Source organism: Caretta caretta, chromosome 11, assembly GCF_965140235.1.
Source record: "Caretta caretta isolate rCarCar2 chromosome 11, rCarCar1.hap1, whole genome shotgun sequence".
In the NCBI taxonomy this organism is placed as follows: domain Eukaryota; kingdom Metazoa; phylum Chordata; order Testudines; family Cheloniidae; genus Caretta; species Caretta caretta.
The window spans coordinates 59,396,130-59,415,555 of record NC_134216.1 but is presented as its reverse complement, the minus strand read 5'-3'; the positions used below and the strand labels follow the sequence as shown (position 1 = coordinate 59,415,555).

The 19,426-nt window shown below is 42.6% G+C and overlaps 1 protein-coding gene across 3 annotated transcripts; it reads left to right on the top strand.

The window, feature by feature from the left end:
- The first annotated feature begins 7,734 nt into the window (after window positions 1-7,734).
- On the top strand, window positions 7,735-19,391 carry CLK1 (CDC like kinase 1). Of its 3 annotated transcripts, none has more exons than XM_048868867.2 (13): window positions 7,735-7,893; window positions 10,005-10,162; window positions 10,398-10,626; window positions 12,035-12,125; window positions 12,513-12,579; window positions 13,691-13,807; window positions 15,670-15,836; window positions 15,912-16,006; window positions 16,097-16,226; window positions 16,697-16,779; window positions 17,889-17,968; window positions 18,906-18,996; window positions 19,088-19,391. In XM_048868867.2, the coding sequence occupies exons 2-13, from the start codon at window positions 10,005-10,007 to the stop codon at window positions 19,238-19,240; spliced, it is 1,461 nt and encodes a 486-aa protein (XP_048724824.1). In that variant the 5' UTR covers window positions 7,735-7,893; the 3' UTR covers window positions 19,241-19,391. The 3 variants fall into 3 exon arrangements, with proteins under 3 accessions (XP_048724824.1, XP_048724825.1, XP_048724826.1); XM_048868868.2 differs by lacking the exon at window positions 7,735-7,893 and adding an exon at window positions 8,357-8,597; XM_048868869.2 differs by lacking the exons at window positions 7,735-7,893; window positions 10,005-10,162; window positions 12,035-12,125 and having other exon boundaries at window positions 10,489-10,626.
- The last annotated feature ends 35 nt before the right edge of the window (window positions 19,392-19,426 follow it).

Below are 19,426 nucleotides of genomic sequence, written 5' to 3'. Positions count from 1 at the left end.
GAGGGTATTAAAATACTTTGGTGCGCCTTCTCTTTCCCCTTCTAAGCCCCTGCTTGAAAGTGAAATAAACTTACTGATACTATCCTCAGTTCCCACTTGCCAGAATCCCAAGAAGAATCACACTTAATTTGGTACACTTCAGTCTTTGCTCAGTTGAGACCTGGCGCTGAGCCGGATGTATTGATGAGTGTCCTGTAATACTAGTAATAACAAGCATAGCAACTAACTGTCCTGATGCTCCATAAGAGTCAGTCTTGCTGGTCTAGGGTAGGTATCACTATGAGCATTCTGTGAAGTAGCAGTGCGCTGCACCTCCAATGACCCCTGACTGTGGCACTGAGGTACTTTTTTCTTTATGCAACCTTATTATCCTAACGTCATCAAAAAAAGAGGGAAAGAAATGATGTACAGTATAAGAAAAACAATAGATTGCTTTTCCCAAGAAGCCATATACAAACAAATTACTAAGGAGCTCATAATTGTAAAGGTCCAAACAGCGGTTTTTCATCTCCCTTCTGACTTATCACTTTCCACCTCAATCTCTTATCACTGGTACTGAACACACTTCCCATGCAAATCCTCATCAAATACAGATCACCTGTTTGGATCATGCACTGTTCTGCTTTCTAAGGGGAAGATGATGATTTTATGTGATTCTTTGATTTATGTAAAATCTGCTGTGGATTGTGGAAATTAGTTTTAGGATTAATTAATGTTTGTGGAGTGCTTTGAATATGAGGGGAGTATTCAATATGGTTAATTTGGGAAATTGGGATTCAAGAGATCTCTGAGTTCTATTCCGAACCCTGTGACTGACTTGCTCTGTAACCTTAGGTAGATCACTCAATTCCTATGCTTCTGTATCCCTCTCAGTAAAATGGGGATAATGCAAATTGCGTTGTAAACCATTGAGACCCATATATCAAATGCATTCCCTATGAATCAAAGTATTATTATTTTGTCCCTAAGAACAGACAATACATTTGAATGTGTGAGAAGGTATAAGAGGCTTAAAAACAGCCCATTTGCATGTTGGAAAGGAGGTAGTATGGTTAAATGTGTTTAGATACTCATGCTGCTTGTCAGTGCTGAATCTCAGTAGGGGTGCAGGCTGACAGGAATTTCTAATGGAGATTTACTTTGATGTGGTCAAGTTTCAGAGGAACAGCCGTGTTAGTCTGTATTCGCAAAAAGAAAAGGAGTACTTGTGGCACCTTAGAGACTAACCAATTTATTTGAGCATGAGCTTTCGTGAGCCACAGCTCACTTCATCAGATGTGTACCGTGGAAACTGCAGCAGACTTTATATACACACAGAGAATATGAAACAATACCTCCTCCCACCCCACTGTCCTGCTGGTAATAGCTTATCTAAAGTGATCAACAGGTGGGCCATTTCCAGCACAAATCCAGGTTTTCTCACCCTCCACCCCCCCACACAAATTCACTCTCCTGCTGGTGCTAGCCCATCCAAAGTGACAACTCTTTACATAATCAAGTCGGGCTATTTCCTGCATAGATCCAGGTTTTCTCACTTCCCCCCCACCCCCATACACACACAAACTCACTCTCCTGCTGGTAATAGCTCATCTAAACTGACCACTCTCCAAGTTTAAATCCAAGTTAAACCAGAATATCTGGGGGGGGGGGGGTAGGAAAAAACAAGAGGAAACAGGCTACCTTGCATAATGACTTAGCCACTCCCAGTCTCTATTTAAGCCTAAATTAATAGTATCCAATTTGCAAATGAATTCCAATTCAGCAGTTTCTCGCTGGAGTCTGGATTTGAAGTTTTTTTGTTTTAAGATAGCGACCTTCATGTCTGTGATTGCGTGACCAGAGAGATTGAAGTGTTCTCCGACTGGTTTATGAATGTTATAATTCTTGACATCTGATTTGTGTCCATTTATTCTTTTACGTAGAGACTGTCCAGTTTGACCAATGTACATGGCAGAGGGGCATTGCTGGCACATGATGGCATATATCACATTGGTGGATGTGCAGGTGAACGAGCCTCTGATAGTGTGGCTGATGTTATTAGGCCCTGTGATGGTGTCCCCTGAATAGATATGTGGGCACAATTGGCAACGGGCTTTGTTGCAAGGATAAGTTCCTGGGTTAGTGGTTCTGTTGTGTGGTATGTGGTTGTTGGTGAGTATTTGCTTCAGGTTGCGGGGCTGTCTGTAGGCAAGGACTGGCCTGTCTCCCAAGACTTGTGAGAGTGTTGGGTCATCCTTTAGGATAGGTTGTAGATCCTTAATAATGCGTTGGAGGGGTTTTAGTTGGGGGCTGAAGGTGACGGCTAGTGGCGTTCTGTTATTTTCTTTGTTAGGCCTGTCCTGTAGTAGGTAACTTCTGGGAACTCTTCTGGCTCTATCAATCTGTTTCTTTACTTCTGCAGGTGGGTATTGTAGTTGTAAGAAAGCTTGACAGAGATCTTGTAGGTGTTTGTCTCTGTCTGAGGGGTTGGAGCAAATGCGGTTGTATCGCAGAGCTTGGCTGTAGACGATGGATCGTGTGGTGTGGTCAGGGTGAAAGCTGGAGGCATGCAGGTAGGAATAGCGGTCAGTAGGTTTCCGGTATAGGGTGGTGTTTATGTGGCCATTGTTTTTTAGCACTGTAGTGTCCAGGAAGTGGATCTCTTGTGTGGACTGGACCAGGCTGAGGTTGGTGGTGGGATGGAAATTGTTGAAATCATGGTGGAATTCCTCAAGGGCTTCTTTTCCATGGGTCCAGATGATGAAGATGTCATCAATATAGCGCAAGTAGAGTAGGGGCTTTAGGGGACGAGAGCTGAGGAAGCGTTGTTCTAAATCAGCCATAAAAATGTTGGCATACTGTGGGGCCATGCGGGTACCCATAGCAGTGCCGCTGATCTGAAGGTATACATTGTCCCCAAATGTGAAATAGTTATGGGTAAGGACAAAGTCACAAAGTTCAGCCACCAGGTTAGCCGTGACATTATCGGGGATAGTGTTCCTGACGGCCTGTAGTCCATCTTTGTGTGGAATGTTGGTGTAGAGGGCTTCTACATCCATAGTAGCCAGGATGGTGTTATCAGGAAGATCACCGATGGATTGAAGTTTCCTCAGGAAGTCAGTGGTGTCTCGAAGGTAGCTGGGAGTGCTGGTAGCGTAGGGCCTGAGGAGGGAGTCTACATAGCCAGACAATCCTGCTGTCAGGGTGCCAATGCCTGAGATGATGGGGCGCCCAGGATTTCCAGGTTTATGGATCTTGGGTAGTAGATAGAATATCCCAGGTCGGGGTTCCAGGGGTGTGTCTGTGCGGATTTGATCTTGTGCTTTTTCAGGAAGTTACTTGAGCAAATGCTGTAGTTGCTTTTGGTAACTCTCAGTGGGATCATAGGGTAATGGCTTGTAGAAACTCGTGTTGGAGAGCTGCCTAGCAGCCTCTTGTTCATATTCCGACTTATTCATGATGACAACAGCACCTCCTTTGTCAGCCTTTTTGATTATGATGTCAGAGTTGTTTCTGAGGCTGTGGATGGCATTGCGTTCCGCATGGCTGAGGTTATGGGGCAAGTGATGCTGCTTTTCCACAATTTCAGCCCGTGCACGTCGGCGGAAGCACTCTATGTAGAAGTCCAGTCTGCTGTTTTGACCTTCAGGAGGAGTCCATCTAGAATCCCTCTTTCTGTAGTGTTGGCAGGGAGACCTCTGTGGATTAGTATGTTGTTCAGAGGTATTTTGGAAATATTCCTTGAGACGGAGACGTCGAAAATAGGATTCTAGGTCACCACAGAACTGTATCATGTTCGTGGGGGTGGAGGGGCAGAAGGAGAGGCCCCGAGATAGAACAGCTGCTTCTGCTGGGCTGAGAGTATAGTTGGATAGGTTAACAATATTGCTAGGTGGGGTGAGGGAACCATTGCTGTGGCCCCTTGTAGCATGTAGTAGTTTAGAAAGTTTAGTGTCCTTTTTCTTTTGTAGAGAAGCAAAGTGTGCATTGTAAATGGCTTGTCTAGTTTTAGTAAAATCCAGCCACGAGGAAGTTTGTGTGGAAGGTTGGTTCTTTATGAGAGTATCCATTTTTGAGAGCTCATTCTTAATCTTTCCCTGTTTGCTGTAGAGGATCTTGATCAGGTGATTCCGCAGTTTCTTTGAGAGCGTGAGGCACAAGCTGTCAGCATAGTCTGTGTGGTATGTAGATTGTAATGGATTTTTTACCTTCAGTCCTTTTGGTACGATGTCCATCTGTTTGCATTTGGAAAGGAAGATGATGTCTGTCTGTATCTGTACAAGTTTTTTCATGCAGTTGATAGATTTCCACTCCATACGGCTAAATGCAGTGCCTTGCATAATGACAGGTTTCAGAGGAACAGCCGTGTTAGTCTGTATTCGCAAAAAGAAAAGGAGTACTTGTGGCACCTTAGAGACTAACCAATTTATTTGAGCATGAGCTTTCGTGAGCCACAGCTCACTTCATCAGATGTGTACCGTGGAAACTGCAGCAGACTTTATATACACACAGAGAATATGAAACAATACCTCCTCCCACCCCACTGTCCTGCTGGTAATAGCTTATCTAAAGTGATCAACAGGTGGGCCATTTCCAGCACAAATCCAGGTTTTCTCACCCTCCACCCCCCCACACAAATTCACTCTCCTGCTGGTGCTAGCCCATCCAAAGTGACAACTCTTTACATAATCAAGTCGGGCTATTTCCTGCATAGATCCAGGTTTTCTCACTTCCCCCCCACCCCCATACACACACAAACTCACTCTCCTGCTGGTAATAGCTCATCTAAACTGACCACTCTCCAAGTTTAAATCCAAGTTAAACCAGAATATCTGGGGGGGGGGGGTAGGAAAAAACAAGAGGAAACAGGCTACCTTGCATAATGACTTAGCCACTCCCAGTCTCTATTTAAGCCTAAATTAATAGTATCCAATTTGCAAATGAATTCCAATTCAGCAGTTTCTCGCTGGAGTCTGGATTTGAAGTTTTTTTGTTTTAAGATAGCGACCTTCATGTCTGTGATTGCGTGACCAGAGAGATTGAAGTGTTCTCCGACTGGTTTATGAATGTTATAATTCTTGACATCTGATTTGTGTCCATTTATTCTTTTACGTAGAGACTGTCAGTCTCTCATGTAAGGGGCTTAGCAATAACAGTTAGAATTTAAGACTGTGTTTCAAAACACCAGAAAGCAAAGTAGGGGTGTAACTGACATTAAATTATTTGTTTCTATACACTAATTAATTAAAATCGTTAACCCAAATGGAAATAGTGAAAGATTCAGCATTTCAGTCCTCTCATTTGATAGTAAAGCAAAGCTGCTTACATCTCATTATCTTTGAGGCATGCCATTTAAATATTGTAACACAGGGTGTGGCAGTGGAGTTGGTATAAATTCCTGCAATAAAACATAATGAACCAAATTCAGCCCTGATTCAATAGAGTTGCACCCACTTAAATTCAATGCAGTTTACAACAGGGTTGAATTGGGCCCACTGTCAATTAACCAAGTCCATCTGCCATAGTTGCACTAGATAGTAAAGCTATATTTATCTACAGAAGAAAAACAGTTTCTTGGTGTCAAACTAATGAGATGAGGAGGCTGTACAGTGAAATTGTGTTGTGCCTGTCCTATGGTGGCTGCTTTCTCACTTCCTGGAGCTTCTGATTCTGCTTATTATCTTATTCATGTTGCCATATGTTCCTCATTCGTTTTCACAGGTCAAGGCCTGGGTTATATTTGTTCTGCATTGCTTCTATCTAGGGTTGCCAGGCATCCGGTTTTCAACCGGAATGCCTGGTCGAAAAGGGACTCTGACGGCTCCAGTCAGCACCGCCTACTAGGCGGTTAAAAGTCCAGTCAATGGCGCAGCAGGGCCCAGGGGTTAAGGCAGGCTCCCTACCTGCCCTGGCTCCATGCTGCTCCCAGAAGCGGCTTCCAGGTCCCTGCGGCCCCTAGGCGCTGGGTTGGCCAGGAACTGGGAGGCTCTGCGCACTGCCCCCAGCCCGAGTACCAGCGCCATAACTCCCATTGATCAGGAACCGCAACCAGTGGGAGCTGCGGGGGGCGGTGTCTGCGGGCGCGAAGGCAGAGCACACTGTGCAGAGCTGCCTGGCCGCCCATGTATCTAGAGACTGCAGGAACCTGGCGTCCGCTTCCTCAGAGCCACGGTAAGCATCACCAGGACCCCGCACCCCAACCCCCTGTCCCAGCCCAGAGTCCCCTTCTGCACCGCAAACCCCTTAACCCTCACTCCCCTGGCCCAGCCCGGATTCCCCTCCTGTACCCCAAACCCTTCATCCCCAGTCTCACCCGCAGCTGGAGCCCTCACCCCCCCCCGTACCCAACCCCCTGCCCCAGCCCAGAGTCCCCTCCTGCACCCCAAACCCCTCATCCCTGGCCCTACCCCAGCGCCCACACCTCAATCCCATACCCCCTCCGACATCTCAACCCCCTGCACCAGCCCACTGAAAGTGAGTGAGGGTGGGGAAGAATGAGTGACAGAGGGAGGGGGATGGAGCAACTGATGGGCGTGGCCTTCTCAGAAGGTGTGGGGTTTGTGTGGGGCCACGGAGAAGGGGTGGTGCAGGGGTGTTCAGTTTTGTGTGATTAGAAAGTTGGCAAATGGCAACCCTACTTGTAACTTCTACTTCTGGGCCTAGTAACCAATGGCAACAGCAGGTGCAGATGAAAGCAAGGGATTGTATGTTTGCCTGCCACACTGCCAGCAGGATGAAAATTTTCCTATGGTGCCAGACACTATTAGCATGAATAGTGCACTGCATCATGGCTACCCAGACCTACCCTAAATTAAAAAAAAACATATAAGGTTCAAATCTAGTATCACAAGTTTGATTTCAAACCAAGACATAGTCATATATCTGTCCTTAAAAGAACATTGTTTGCAGTGTTCTTGCTGCTACAACACTGCATTGCCTCTGTATCTTTTCAGAAGTTGTTTGCAGTGTTGCTGTAGCCATGCTGGTCCCAGGATAGTAGAGAGACAAGGTGGGTGAGGTAATATCTTTTATTGGACCAACTTTTGTTGGTGAGAGAGACAAGCTTTCGAGCTACACAGAGCTCTTCTGGGAAAGGTTTTCAGAGTATGTTTACACTGCAATAAAAGGCCCCAAGCACCTAGTTACAGAGCTGACTTGGGCTTACAAAGGTCTGGCCACAGGGCTAAAAACTGCATTGTAGGTATTCGGGATTGGGCTGGAGCCCAGGCTCTGAGACACCATTACTCCCTTCCCGCAGGAGCCCAGAGCGGCCGGGGTCCGGCCTGAGCCCAGACACTGCAACTGTACAGCCCCACACGCCAAAACCCGCTGGCCTGGCCAGCCACCGGCCTTTCACGGCAGGGTAGCCATGGCGACACAGCTAAACACAAGCTGGAGCAGATCGCAGTCCCACAGAACCAGTTCATCCCCTGTGGCGGGAAGGGGCCTGCTACCTCCTCGGCAGGGGTTGAACCCCCTTCCCCCGTCCGGCCCACTACCCCCTGTCCCTTTCTGGAGGCGTTCCCAGGAGGCACTGGCAAAAAAGGACGCGGTCCACGCGGCGCGCCAGTCGCGCAGACCGAGCGCCTCTCCCGGCAGCCCCAAACACTCCGCGTCCTTCAGCGAGCCCCCCCCCCGCTGACGTCACTAAGCGCACCGCGCAAGTACAATCAGGCACGAGGCACGTTTTTTTCCGCGATTTGCGGGCACGCGCGCGGTGCTGAAGGGCGGGCGCGCCCCTCTCCCTCCCCGCAGAGGCGGTGAACGGGCCCGCGCATGCGCACCCCTGTGTGACGCGCGTCGCTGCTCCAGAAGGTTCTCGCAGTCGGCGGCACCATTTTGTGCTGTAGGGCGGACTCGGAGGCTCAGCAGCACTAGCAGACCCCTGAGGTAGCAGCGGCACCAGCCGGAGCGGTGAGTCGCTGGTTGGCGGTGGGGTAAAGGGGAGTGGGGGGGTACTGATCCCCGTCCGTGTGTGTCTGTGGTGGGGGTGTCGTTTCCTGCCCCAATATAGCGGGGGGGGGGCGGACAGATATCGCCGCCCCTGGCCTTGCTTGAAGCTCGGGTTATTGCCCCTGCCTCGGCACAGTGTCGCCGCCATTTGCCCCTGCACGACTGGGCGGGGTCTTGTTGTTCCGTGGGTGTGGGTACGATCCTGATTTCGGCTCATGGAGCCGACCCACCCCGTGAAGGCTCGGCTGGGGTGGTTGTGGCCGTTAAATGCGTTAATCCGGGTATGAGTCCCCCCCCCCCGCCGCCGCCATGTTCTGTCTGCTCTGCCCTGGATGGCGAGAAAATGGCTGCGGCTGGTCCCGTGGGGGGAGGCGCCAGCCGCTGCCTGGCGGGGCCAGGGTACGCCCCTGCCTCGCCCCAAGGGCCTTCGATCGCGAGTGGGAGACCCGGCTGAAGCTCGTCCTCCCGCCCCATGGCGGGGCCGTGCTGCCTCGGCCGCCTGCCCAGCCACGCAGGGACGTGGTGGGCGCTCTGCGGGGCAGCTGCTGCTCCTGGGTATTGGGGCTCCGTGAGGGCGCGGGAGAGTGGCCGGGCCGGGGGGCTGCAAACCCGTCGAGACATTAGTGACTGCGCAGACCTGGAAGAGGCTTAACACGTGTAGCGAGGTGAGCTCAGTGGCCTGATTCTGCCTCGTTCGTGGAGAGTTACGGGGTCTCAGGAACAAGGCCCGATGCTGAGCGCCCATGGGAAGGGTTAGCTGAAGGTCCCCAGTCGAGAGTGAACGGGAATGTTGTTTTCCCTCCCCTGACTCATCAGAGTAATAAATTAGAGAGCATCTGAAAGTACAAGGGCGGCAGGATTGCTAGCGTTGGAGGCACAGCAAAAGCTCCAAACGGGGATATAGAGTGTCAGGTTCATATTTATGTTGGGGGGGGGGGAGGGCAGGAGTGTGTGTTAGGAACTTGAATTGGTTTATGGTTGAAGGGTGGGCTAGGAGAGAAGCTTTGAGTGATATTTTTCCATTTCCTGCCTTTCTCTTTTTTGCAATAATCAGACTGAGTACATTTAAGCAGTTCACAGTGATGTTTTGGTAGAGGCTTGAGAACTTCTAGTAGGTGTTGTAAGGGGAGGAAGGTTTGAAATACTTTCCTCATGGATTATATTTTCTAAATGTACAACCTGCCCTAAATTCTTATTACTGAGGGACAATCTTCACTAATTGCTATATTTGCTTTCCACAACCAACTCTCTGTATAACTATTCATGAGTGATGTACCTGAGTATTCAGATTCTGACTATTGTTAAATTTATTCACCTCAATTTGGATTATTGCTTATTATGTACTATATGACAGGTTTCAGAGTAACAGCCGTGTTAGTCTGTATTTGCAAAAAGGAGAAAAGCATCCGATGAAGTGAGCTGTAGCTCATGAAAGCTTATGCTCAAATAAATTGGTTAGTCTCTAAGGTGCCACAAGTACTCCTTTTCTTTTTATATACTATATGTATTTGTGGATAATCTAGGCACTATACCCAGGGGTACAGACACTCATTTCTTAACCTGTGTGTTATATAATTTTTTTTAACATTGGCTTTAATAAAATTTGTAAGTATGTTAAAATACACAGAGTACCTTGCTAGCTTTTAAAGCATGCTGGCTGATAATTATGGATGTTGAGGTGAACAATTTTTGCTCAAAAATTGGATTTAATGGAGGGTGGAATTTGAAGGAATTTCCACTATGAACAACTCTGCAGACATGACTGAAGTTCTTAATGAGTGGTCCCTGCTAGAGTCAGAATATTTGAATTGATAGCATTTCCTATAAGAGGTTAGATTGTTGGTCCATGTCTATATGGATGTAGATGTCTTGAATTTTTTTTTTTTTTTTTTGAGACAAACACATTTAGGAGTGGAGCAAAAAGAATGCTATAAAACCGTAAAGTTCACTGGGAAGGCTATTTTAATCTCTGGCTGTTTAGATCAGTGTACTATTTATATTACATTGTATTGGTAAATTGTAACTGTATTTAGGATGTAATTTTAAAGCGGGAATTGGCTTGTCTGTGACAGATGCGGCATTCCAAACGAACCGAGTATCCTGATTGGGATGAAAAGGAAAGCTGGGATACCAGAAAATGCAGCAGCAGCCATAAGAGAAAGAAGAGATCACACAGCAGTGCACGGGAGAACAAGCGCTGTAAACATAATCACTCCAAAGTTTGTGATAGGTAAATAAATTTTGGATTTTTAATCATGGTAAACTGCTAAGCCTTTGTTGTAAGAACTGTTAAGTTTAAATTTCAGTAAGTAGATAAGCAGATCTGTTAACTTATTTTGTTAATATTTTCTTGATGCAGTATTTTGTAGATATTTAAAGAGTGAAGCCTTCCAGTAGGAATTGTCTTAATGATTCCACTTGACATAAAGTGATGTCAGTTAAATTCATTTGTTTTTTATTTCTAGTCATTATTCGGAAGCCAGCTCCGTAAATGAAAGAGATCATCATGACCGGCGTTACATTGAAGAATATAGAAGTGATTACAGTCAAGTGTATGAAAATGGGCACCATCACAGAGATCACGAAAATGGTTATCACAACCACAGTAGCAAGTCTTCAGGCCATAGTGGGAGGAGTAGCTATAAAAGAAAACACAAGACATATCATAGTGCCTCACATCATCATTCACAAATGGTATGAGTAATTCTTTAAACTTTTGGTTTTTTTTTTGTTTTTTTTTTGGGAGGATAACTTCTCATCTGAGCAGTAGCAGTCAAGTGTGCGAGTTCGGGAAGGTCTTATTTCTAATATTCATATTAATTATTCTTTCTGTTAGATTTTTTTTCCCCCTTGGATGAGAAGTTTCTGTATCACACAGATATACTCGCTAAACCCTAGAGCATATAATTGTTTATCAGATAGAATTCCACTGATGAATGAGTAATAACCACTGACTAATTACCTGAAACATAGGTATTGCCCCTCATATATCTTAAAATGTAAGTCTTCATTCGTCATGAAAGGTACATATTTCCATCTTGCTCAAAATCCAAACCATTTATATGCAAGCTATTACTTATATTTACTTTTGTTAAACTTAGTAACTTTAATGATCTTGAAATAACAAGGAGAGACATATGTGCAGTCAAGTTTTTTTTTTTTTTGCAACTGTTAATTAACAAAATGTCTGATAAACAAGTGCAGTATTGTTTTGAGTATCCGACATGCATGCTGCATATCCACTGGCAGGGCATCCTGTCTGATCTCTTAATGTAGTTGTGCTTAACTTCAGTTGACAGAACAGTTGAAGACAATATGGTTTATACCAGTGGTTCTCAAACTTTTGTACTGGTGACCCCTTTCACATAGTAAGCCTCTGAGTGCGACCCCCCCCCCCCATATATAAAAATGTGTTTTTAATTTATAACACCATTATAAATGCTGGAGGGAAAAAGTGGGGTTTGGGGTGGAGGTTTACAGCTTGTGACACCCCCCCTCCCCATGTTGTAACCTCGCGACCCCCCCAGTTTGAGAACCCCTGGTTTATACTTTTGATAACTCTTTAATTGAAGCCGTCTGGAGTAGATTTATCTTTTTGTGACTTTTTTTATTCTGAACTATTACTCAAGAAGAATGTTTAATTCAGATGAATACTTTAAACTCAGATTTGTTTAACTTGGGTATCCTAATTTGGCCACAAGGCTATTTTATATAGACAAGTAAATATTAAATCCTGCTGTTTTACAGCATTAGACTTGCAAATAAGGACACTGCAATCCTAAAATAAATTTCAGTGCTTCAAGTGAACCATTTTTTTTAAAAGAAAAAACAAATGTGTTGTAATTTTTTGTTGCCTTGCCACTTTGAGTATCTTATCTGAAAATCTGTTCCTTGCCATGTTTTTCTCCTGTAACATAAACTATGTGCCCTGTGAATTTCTGGGGACTGAATTTGAAATTGCTCCTGCCAACCGTTTGTGGCCTGGCGCGTATCTGAATGCCTGAATATCTCCCCGCTGAATGAATTTCGTATTCTGCCCTGAATTCACTCGGGTATATTGATTGGCTGGATGATCTTGGTGCCGCCCACATGCCGTTTCCAGAAGAGTCACCGAAGGAAAAGATCCAGGAGTGTAGAGGATGATGAGGAGGGTCACCTGATCTGTCAGAGTGGAGACGTACTAAGTGCAAGATGTATAGAATATTTTTCAAAATTTATTAACTTTTCAGATAGAATAATTTCTTTTAGAATAAGATGTCAGGGGCTTTGGAAGTCTTTTTCTTTCTTTCTTGATTTTTTTTTATTTTTTTGCTTTTGTGGGGGGGTTGTTTTTCTTTTTCTCTAGAAATTAAACATTGATATTCATTTTCCAAAACAGTAAATGAAGTTAATGAAATTTGGAATGACATAGCTGTAACTGTTTTGATGAGTTCAATAAAATAAATATTCTAGTTTAGAGATGTTTAGTTACACTTTTATAGAGGCACAGCCTAGATTAATCTGCATTGATAGAATTTAGTTTTGTGAATAACTAATTAGAATATCACTACTTCTTTGATTGAGATTTTTTTCTCTTTTAGATGAAATTATTGCTACTCTGGGCGAAGGTGCTTTTGGAAAAGTAGTGGAGTGCATAGATCACAAAGCGTAAGTAATTTTTTCTTATAAATGTAACTTTCTTGTCAGTACCAGCCTGGCCTAGTTTACAAAACAGTTTCAAATTTGTAGTGAATATATATTGACATTTTATGTGAACCTTTAAAAAATTTTTTTTTGGCTGGTTAGTTTTCTTGAGTGTCTTTATACTCATTGTTTTTCTATTTATATATAATGGCACTGATACAGACAAACTACAGTTCATCCTTGACCAGTTAGAGGATCCCATTATGCTACAGCTGTCTGTACGTGACTTCCATTTTGATTCATTGAGAGTTGTTCACTTGCATCTCTGAGGAATCTCATTTCTATAGAACAATAAACAGCATGATTTAAACAGTTTACTCTTCTCTATCACACAGTTGCAAAGTTACTGTTTATGAAGGTGCAGTCTGATTTAATATTTGGATTATCTGTATATAACAAGCACTTGATGACTCAAGAATACATACATTTGCATTCAATTTAATGGACTGCATAATTGACAGTCAATAGTACCTGTTTGTATCTATAATTATTGTGGAATCCAGTCTACACTCTTATTGGTTACATAATTCAGTTGTAGATACCTCATTCCAGAATGTAATTTTTACTTGCTTATGACATTGAAGAGAACTGTATATCCAATTTCTGACTATTCCAAGTTTTAAGATGGCTGACATACACCACATCTTAGTATATCAAACTTTTATCCAATGCTAACCTGGGACAGAGAGAGACATGTGTATATAGTCTGTAACTTGCTATCATGACTTTATTTTAGTACATAACAAAGACTAAAAATAAAGTGGTAGGATAAAATCAAACTTCTCAAACTGAGATTCAACATAATTTATGATTGGGCATATTTAACACATTAGAATGAAAATAATTAGTGGGGAAAATTGATAAGTTTTGTGTCTCAATGTGTGAAACTTTATGTTCTTTTAAAAATAGGTTTAAGGATGAAAAGCACTAAAATCATGTTGTTGTGATAATTTGCTAGTTAGCTGGGAGTTTTGCAGTTGAATTCTGCTGTAAAGGAAACTTGTGTGAGGTGTTATGGTGGTTGTGTTATAGTTCTGCAGTTGTCTATAACCATTCAAAAACTTTTATTTTACAGGGAAGGTAGACATGTAGCAGTGAAAATAGTAAAAAATGTTGATAGATATTGTGAAGCAGCTCGTTCAGAAATACAGGTATTGGAGCATTTAAATGCATCAGATCCCAAGAGCACATTGTAAGTATAGAATTAGAATGGAAGATATTTTAGTTTTTAGGATTTCTTCCTTCCTTTGACTCTTTTCTAAAATTCCTCTGACTTTCTTAAACCATAATTGTAATATTAAAATTAAGTACTAAGATTGACATTGTACTACCTAAATAATGCAATAACCTTATTCTGTTAATTCCTTCTTTTGTCTCCAATGCTTATCATCTTCCCCAGTGTCCTATCTCATTATTAATCTAGATTTTTAAACCCTTCGGTGTAGGGGACTGTATTTTTACTTGCTATTAAATTATGTATGCTTCTGGCCCTCCACAAAATTATTTCTGTTTGTGGTTTCAGAGTAGCAGCTGTGTTAGTCTGTATCCGTAAAAAGAACAGGAGTGCTTGTGGCACCTTAGAGACTAACAAATTTATTAGAGCATAAGCTTTCGTGAGTTACAGCTCGCTTCATCGGATGCATACAGTGGAAAATGTAGTGGGGAGATTTTTATATACACAGAGAACATGAAACAATGGGTGTTACCATACACACTGTAACAAGTGATCAGGAGCTATTACCAGCAGGAGAGCGGGGAAGGGGGACCTTTTGCAGTGATGATCAAGGTGGGCCATTTCCAGCAGTTGACAAGAACAGTAGGAGGGGAAATAGTTTTTGTTAGTTGTATCCAGTTTGCAAATTAATTCCAATTCAGCAGTCTCAATCTCTTTGGTCACTCGATTAGACCTAAAAGTGGCAATTCTTCAACAAAAAAACTTCAAAAACAGACTCCAACAAGAGACTACTGGATTGGAATTAATTTGCAAGCTGGACACCATTAACTTAAGCTTGAATAAAGACTGGGAGTGGATGTGTCATTACACAAAGTAAAACTATTTCCCCTTTTTAACCAACCCCCCCCCCCCCCCCCCCCGTTTCTCACATGTTCTTGAGAACTGCTGGAAATGGTCCACCTTTATTATCACTACAAAAGGTTTTTTTCCCCTCTCCGGCTGGTAATAGCTCACCTTACTTGATCACTCTTGTTACAGTGTGTATGGTAACACCCATTGTTTCATGTTCTCTGTATAGATTCTTTACAAAATCTCTCTGTCAGCATGGCTCTGTCAGATCTCTCAGGCACCACCATGCTGGAGAGCCTTAGGCAGCTTGCACAGTGCTCTCTTCTCCACCTTTCCTTGAAAGGCTTTTTTTAAACTTTTGATCTCAAATCTCCCATCATGGTAAAATGGCTGTCAGGGGTTCTCAAACTTTTTCTTTCTGAGCCAGCATTTGTCTAAGCCCATGCTATAAAAACTCCACAGCCTACAACTATTGTTTTTCTGCATATAAGAGCCAGGGCCAGCATTATGGGGTAGCAAGCAGGGCAGTTTCCTAGGGGACCCTGCAAATCTAAGTTGCTCAGGCTTCGGCTTCAGCCCCGGGTGGCGGGGCTTGGGTCACCAGTCTTCAGCCCCATGTTTTGGGGCTTCGGCTTTCAGCCTTTGATCCCCAACAAGTTTAATGCCAGCCCTGCTTGGCGGTGCCCCCAACCCCAGGAGGTCCCGGACTGCTGGTTGAGAACCACTGGGCTGTGTCACTTTGAAGTGGAGCTTGGAAGTGTGCAGTTGGCTTGTGGTTGTCCCTGATGTCAGCTGGGAGATTGCTTATCTGTAATTGTTGTGTTGCCTTCCCTTTAATTTTTCTAGCTCCCAGTTAAGCTAGAACAATACATTCAAACAGGAAAATCTTACTATATATTGGGATAATAACTGCATACTCTCTGTTCAGGTCAAGTACTGATATGCCTGCTGATACAGCCATTTTATGTAAACACTTGACATAGCATATCTGCTGTATTAGAGTACATTTTACCGGGTATTTTTGTTTACAGTCGCTGTGTACAGATGTTGGAATGGTTTGAACATCACGGTCATGTTTGCATTGTTTTTGAACTACTGGGACTCAGTACCTACGACTTTATTAAAGAGAACAGTTTTTTGCCATTTCGGCTTGACCACATTAGGAAGATGGCATATCAGATTTGCAAATCTGTAAACTGTAAGTATGTTTAATATTTTTCAGTTGTTGAAATTATTCTTTAAATAGCTTGCTAATTTTCATTTTCTCTTGCAGTTTTACACTTGAACAAATTGACTCATACAGATCTGAAGCCTGAAAATATTTTATTTGTGAAGTCTGACTATGTAGAAGAGTATAACCCCAAACTGGTAAATCTGTAGTTTCAAATTGTTCTCACTACAACATATCTCTGGGGCTTATTCTGTTCATACATTTAATGCTGTATATTTCATTTTTAGAAACGTGATGAACGCACACTAAAAAATCCAGACATCAAAATTGTGGACTTTGGAAGTGCAACATATGATGACGAACATCACAGTACTCTAGTGTCTACAAGACATTACAGAGCTCCTGAAGTTATTTTAGGTCAGAAAACACTTTAACTTCAAACCAGCTTATTTAGAAAAACTGTATTTTTAGTAATTTCTACTCTTGTCTGCAGTGCTTGTTAATTCTGAAGCACCTTTTTGTTACATTATTGCCCTAAGTAGTCATTCTGATACGCAGCATTTTTTGAGGTCAGTTTGCATTTTCAGACCAAGTCTACTTTTTCTAGAGCTGGTGTTGCTTCAGAGGATAGTTAACATTTTGGCAAACTTATACTGGATTTCTATGCCCTAGGCCATTTACTTGCTAGCAAGAGAACTCTGCTTTCAGTTGCCCTCATAGTATAATGGATATCAGTCGTTTAATTTACTAATCTGTCTACATCACCACTTGGGAGTAGGTTAACTGCTTAATATCACTTAAAGGGTATTGCTTCCCAACACCCCCCCCCCCCCCCCCCCAAATGGATATGAATCTTGCAAATTTTTTTTTTTTTTTTTTTTTGACAGCCCTGGGATGGTCACAACCTTGTGATGTTTGGAGCATAGGCTGTATTCTCATAGAGTATTACCTTGGATTCACGGTATTTCCGGTAGGTAACTATAAATTTTTTATATGCGGGGGAATACTTTTCTATAGCCATTCTGATGGTGAGGAAATCATTTGTCCCTTTGTTTTGTAATGGGAACATAAAGAAGAGAACATACAGCTGCACAGAAATGACCCCTGTTCACTGTGAAGCTTCTCTCTGCCTATGTAGGCACATATAGTATGCTACCAACATGGTTGATGCATTAAAAAAATTCCAGAATCCAGCTTGTTCTCACTGTATGTCACTTATGGATCAGAAAAGTTGTCTTCAGCAAATAGATTCAAGATCCTAAATCCATAACTAAAATATGTAGCTTTAAAATTGAAACATGAGTAAAACAGTGGCCCCTTTAATTTCCAGTCCCAGAGTTCGTGCTTTTGTTTCCCTTGCAGTAGTTTAGGTACATTGCTTGGGCATGTCCAAGTCTTAGCAGGTATAAAGCTTTACTGAGGCAATGCATCTATTTCAACTGTAAGCTTTATTTTAATGACTGTGTTGTAGCAAGCTATGCTGAAGTTGTATTTCTAAACACATTTCATTTTAAACATGACCCAAAAAAGGCCAGTCTCCTGGATGTGCTTGTAGTAGGAACAAGTTGTTATGGGAGAGAAGGTAGCTTTTAAAAATAAAGCTTTAAGACTTTAGCCTTGCTTAACTGCTTTAGTATCAGAGCTGGGTGGGACTCTGAATGTTTCTAAGTTTAGATGAAAACATAAAGCTTCCATTAAACTTTCTTCTTTGACCAACTCTATTAAAACAGCCCACCACCTCAAATTCTAATACTGAAGGCTGATACTGGTATTTTTTAACTTAATCTGCCAATGTGAGGAAAGTGTTTCTTAGTTTTGTGATAACATTTAGCTGTAAATGATTTGTGGAAGTTGACCTCTACAAATAAGCTTCTGACAAATGAAAAGCCAAGGAAGTACAGTCGTCAAAATATGAATTGGAAAACTTGACAATTGTATATTAATCCACACATCTACTTAATGGTTTTTCTGCAGTTAACTTGGGGGGGGGACAAAACACCTTAGCATCTCTTCGTGAATAGACTTTTTTAAACAAATTAGAGGAGGGTAATAAGCTTAACTCTTCTACTCTTTCTTTAGACACATGATAGTAAAGAGCATTTGGCAATGATGGAGAGAATACTGGGGCCTTTACCAATTCACATGATAGAGAAGACCAGGTAATTATACTCAAACCTGTTTGCTTTATAATGGTTTAAAATCAAATAGATTTTAATTTCATCTAAGTTAAAGTTCCAGTTCGTATGTTGGTTAGATATCCAGAGTTGTGGCTGAGAACAGCAACGTTCTGCTTTCCTGGGGCTGTGGAAAATGCACAAGTGTCTGAGGGGCATAGATATCTCAGGACAGTAATATTGACTTGAGCTAACCCCCCCCCCAAAAAAACAAAAACCTGCTTACCTCTAGCTACCTATGCTGGCTGCAGAGTTCTGCTTCCAGTGTGCAGAAGTGATGGTCTGCAGAGGGTGGGTGGGTAGGCCTTCAGAAAGGTGGCTTCTGTGCACTACCCTTTCTGCATGGTTGAGGCTGGACCTAGGTGAAAGTTGGCAAATGAGCACTGACTTACTGTACTAAGACAGGAATGGAACCTCAGCACAGGTATCTTCATCCTGACATGGGGGTGCTTGAGCTAGGTACTACTCCTTTCTTATTTACTGACAGGGACAAACAAATTGAGTTCTGAGTACAGTATTTTTAAATTGATTTCCATAATTAAACTGTCTTCTGGTCCAGGTTTACCTCACCTCAGGCTGAAATAGGTCAAATGTCCGTTATGTACAGATACATTGCAAAGGATAATTGATCTGAGTCAAACCTGTTCAAAACAAATACCCTGTTTTCTTCACTTGTCCACATCTTTCTGCTCTGTCTTCTGATGTGTCAGGGGTGAGAGATGTGATTAGATTAGCCTGGTACATCCATTTCTGTATGATGCATATCTGTTCTTTAAGTGTTGTTACCTTCTAAAAACTGCATTGTGAAAGTATTAACAATACACACTTCTAGCCTCTTTCCAAAGGATTAGTTGAGTTTATGGTCATATTACTGTTTTAGAACATTGGTTTGTGATTGCCTCAAACAATTTTTAATCTGCAGGAAGCGCAAGTATTTCCACCATAACCAATTGGACTGGGATGAACATAGTTCTGCAGGTAGATATGTTTCAAGACGCTGTAAACCACTTAAGGTAAGAGTTGATAACTTTGTTCCATGAAGAAGAAAAAAATTAAGTTTCCTCCACTAACTAACATCGCTTTTTTTCCCCTCCCCTTTTTTAGGAGTTCATGCTTTGTCAAGATTTGGACCATGAGAATCTGTTTGACCTCATTCAAAAAATGTTGGAGTATGACCCAGCCAAGAGAATTACTCTTGATGAGGCCTTGACCCATCCTTTCTTTTCTGCCCTAAAGCAGGAAAGCCTATACTTGTAGTTCTCCAGAGCAGATTATAGACTGTGTCAGTCAACAAAACATAAGATTTATTTATTTTGTACAGTTAACTTTGTAAATGTCCTGTTTGTATCATGACCATGTTTCTTATTTGAACACTTAAGTTTATTTCAATAAAGCTGCTTGAAATGGCTTCTATGCAGCAGTAGTGGTTCCGAGACTGTTAAT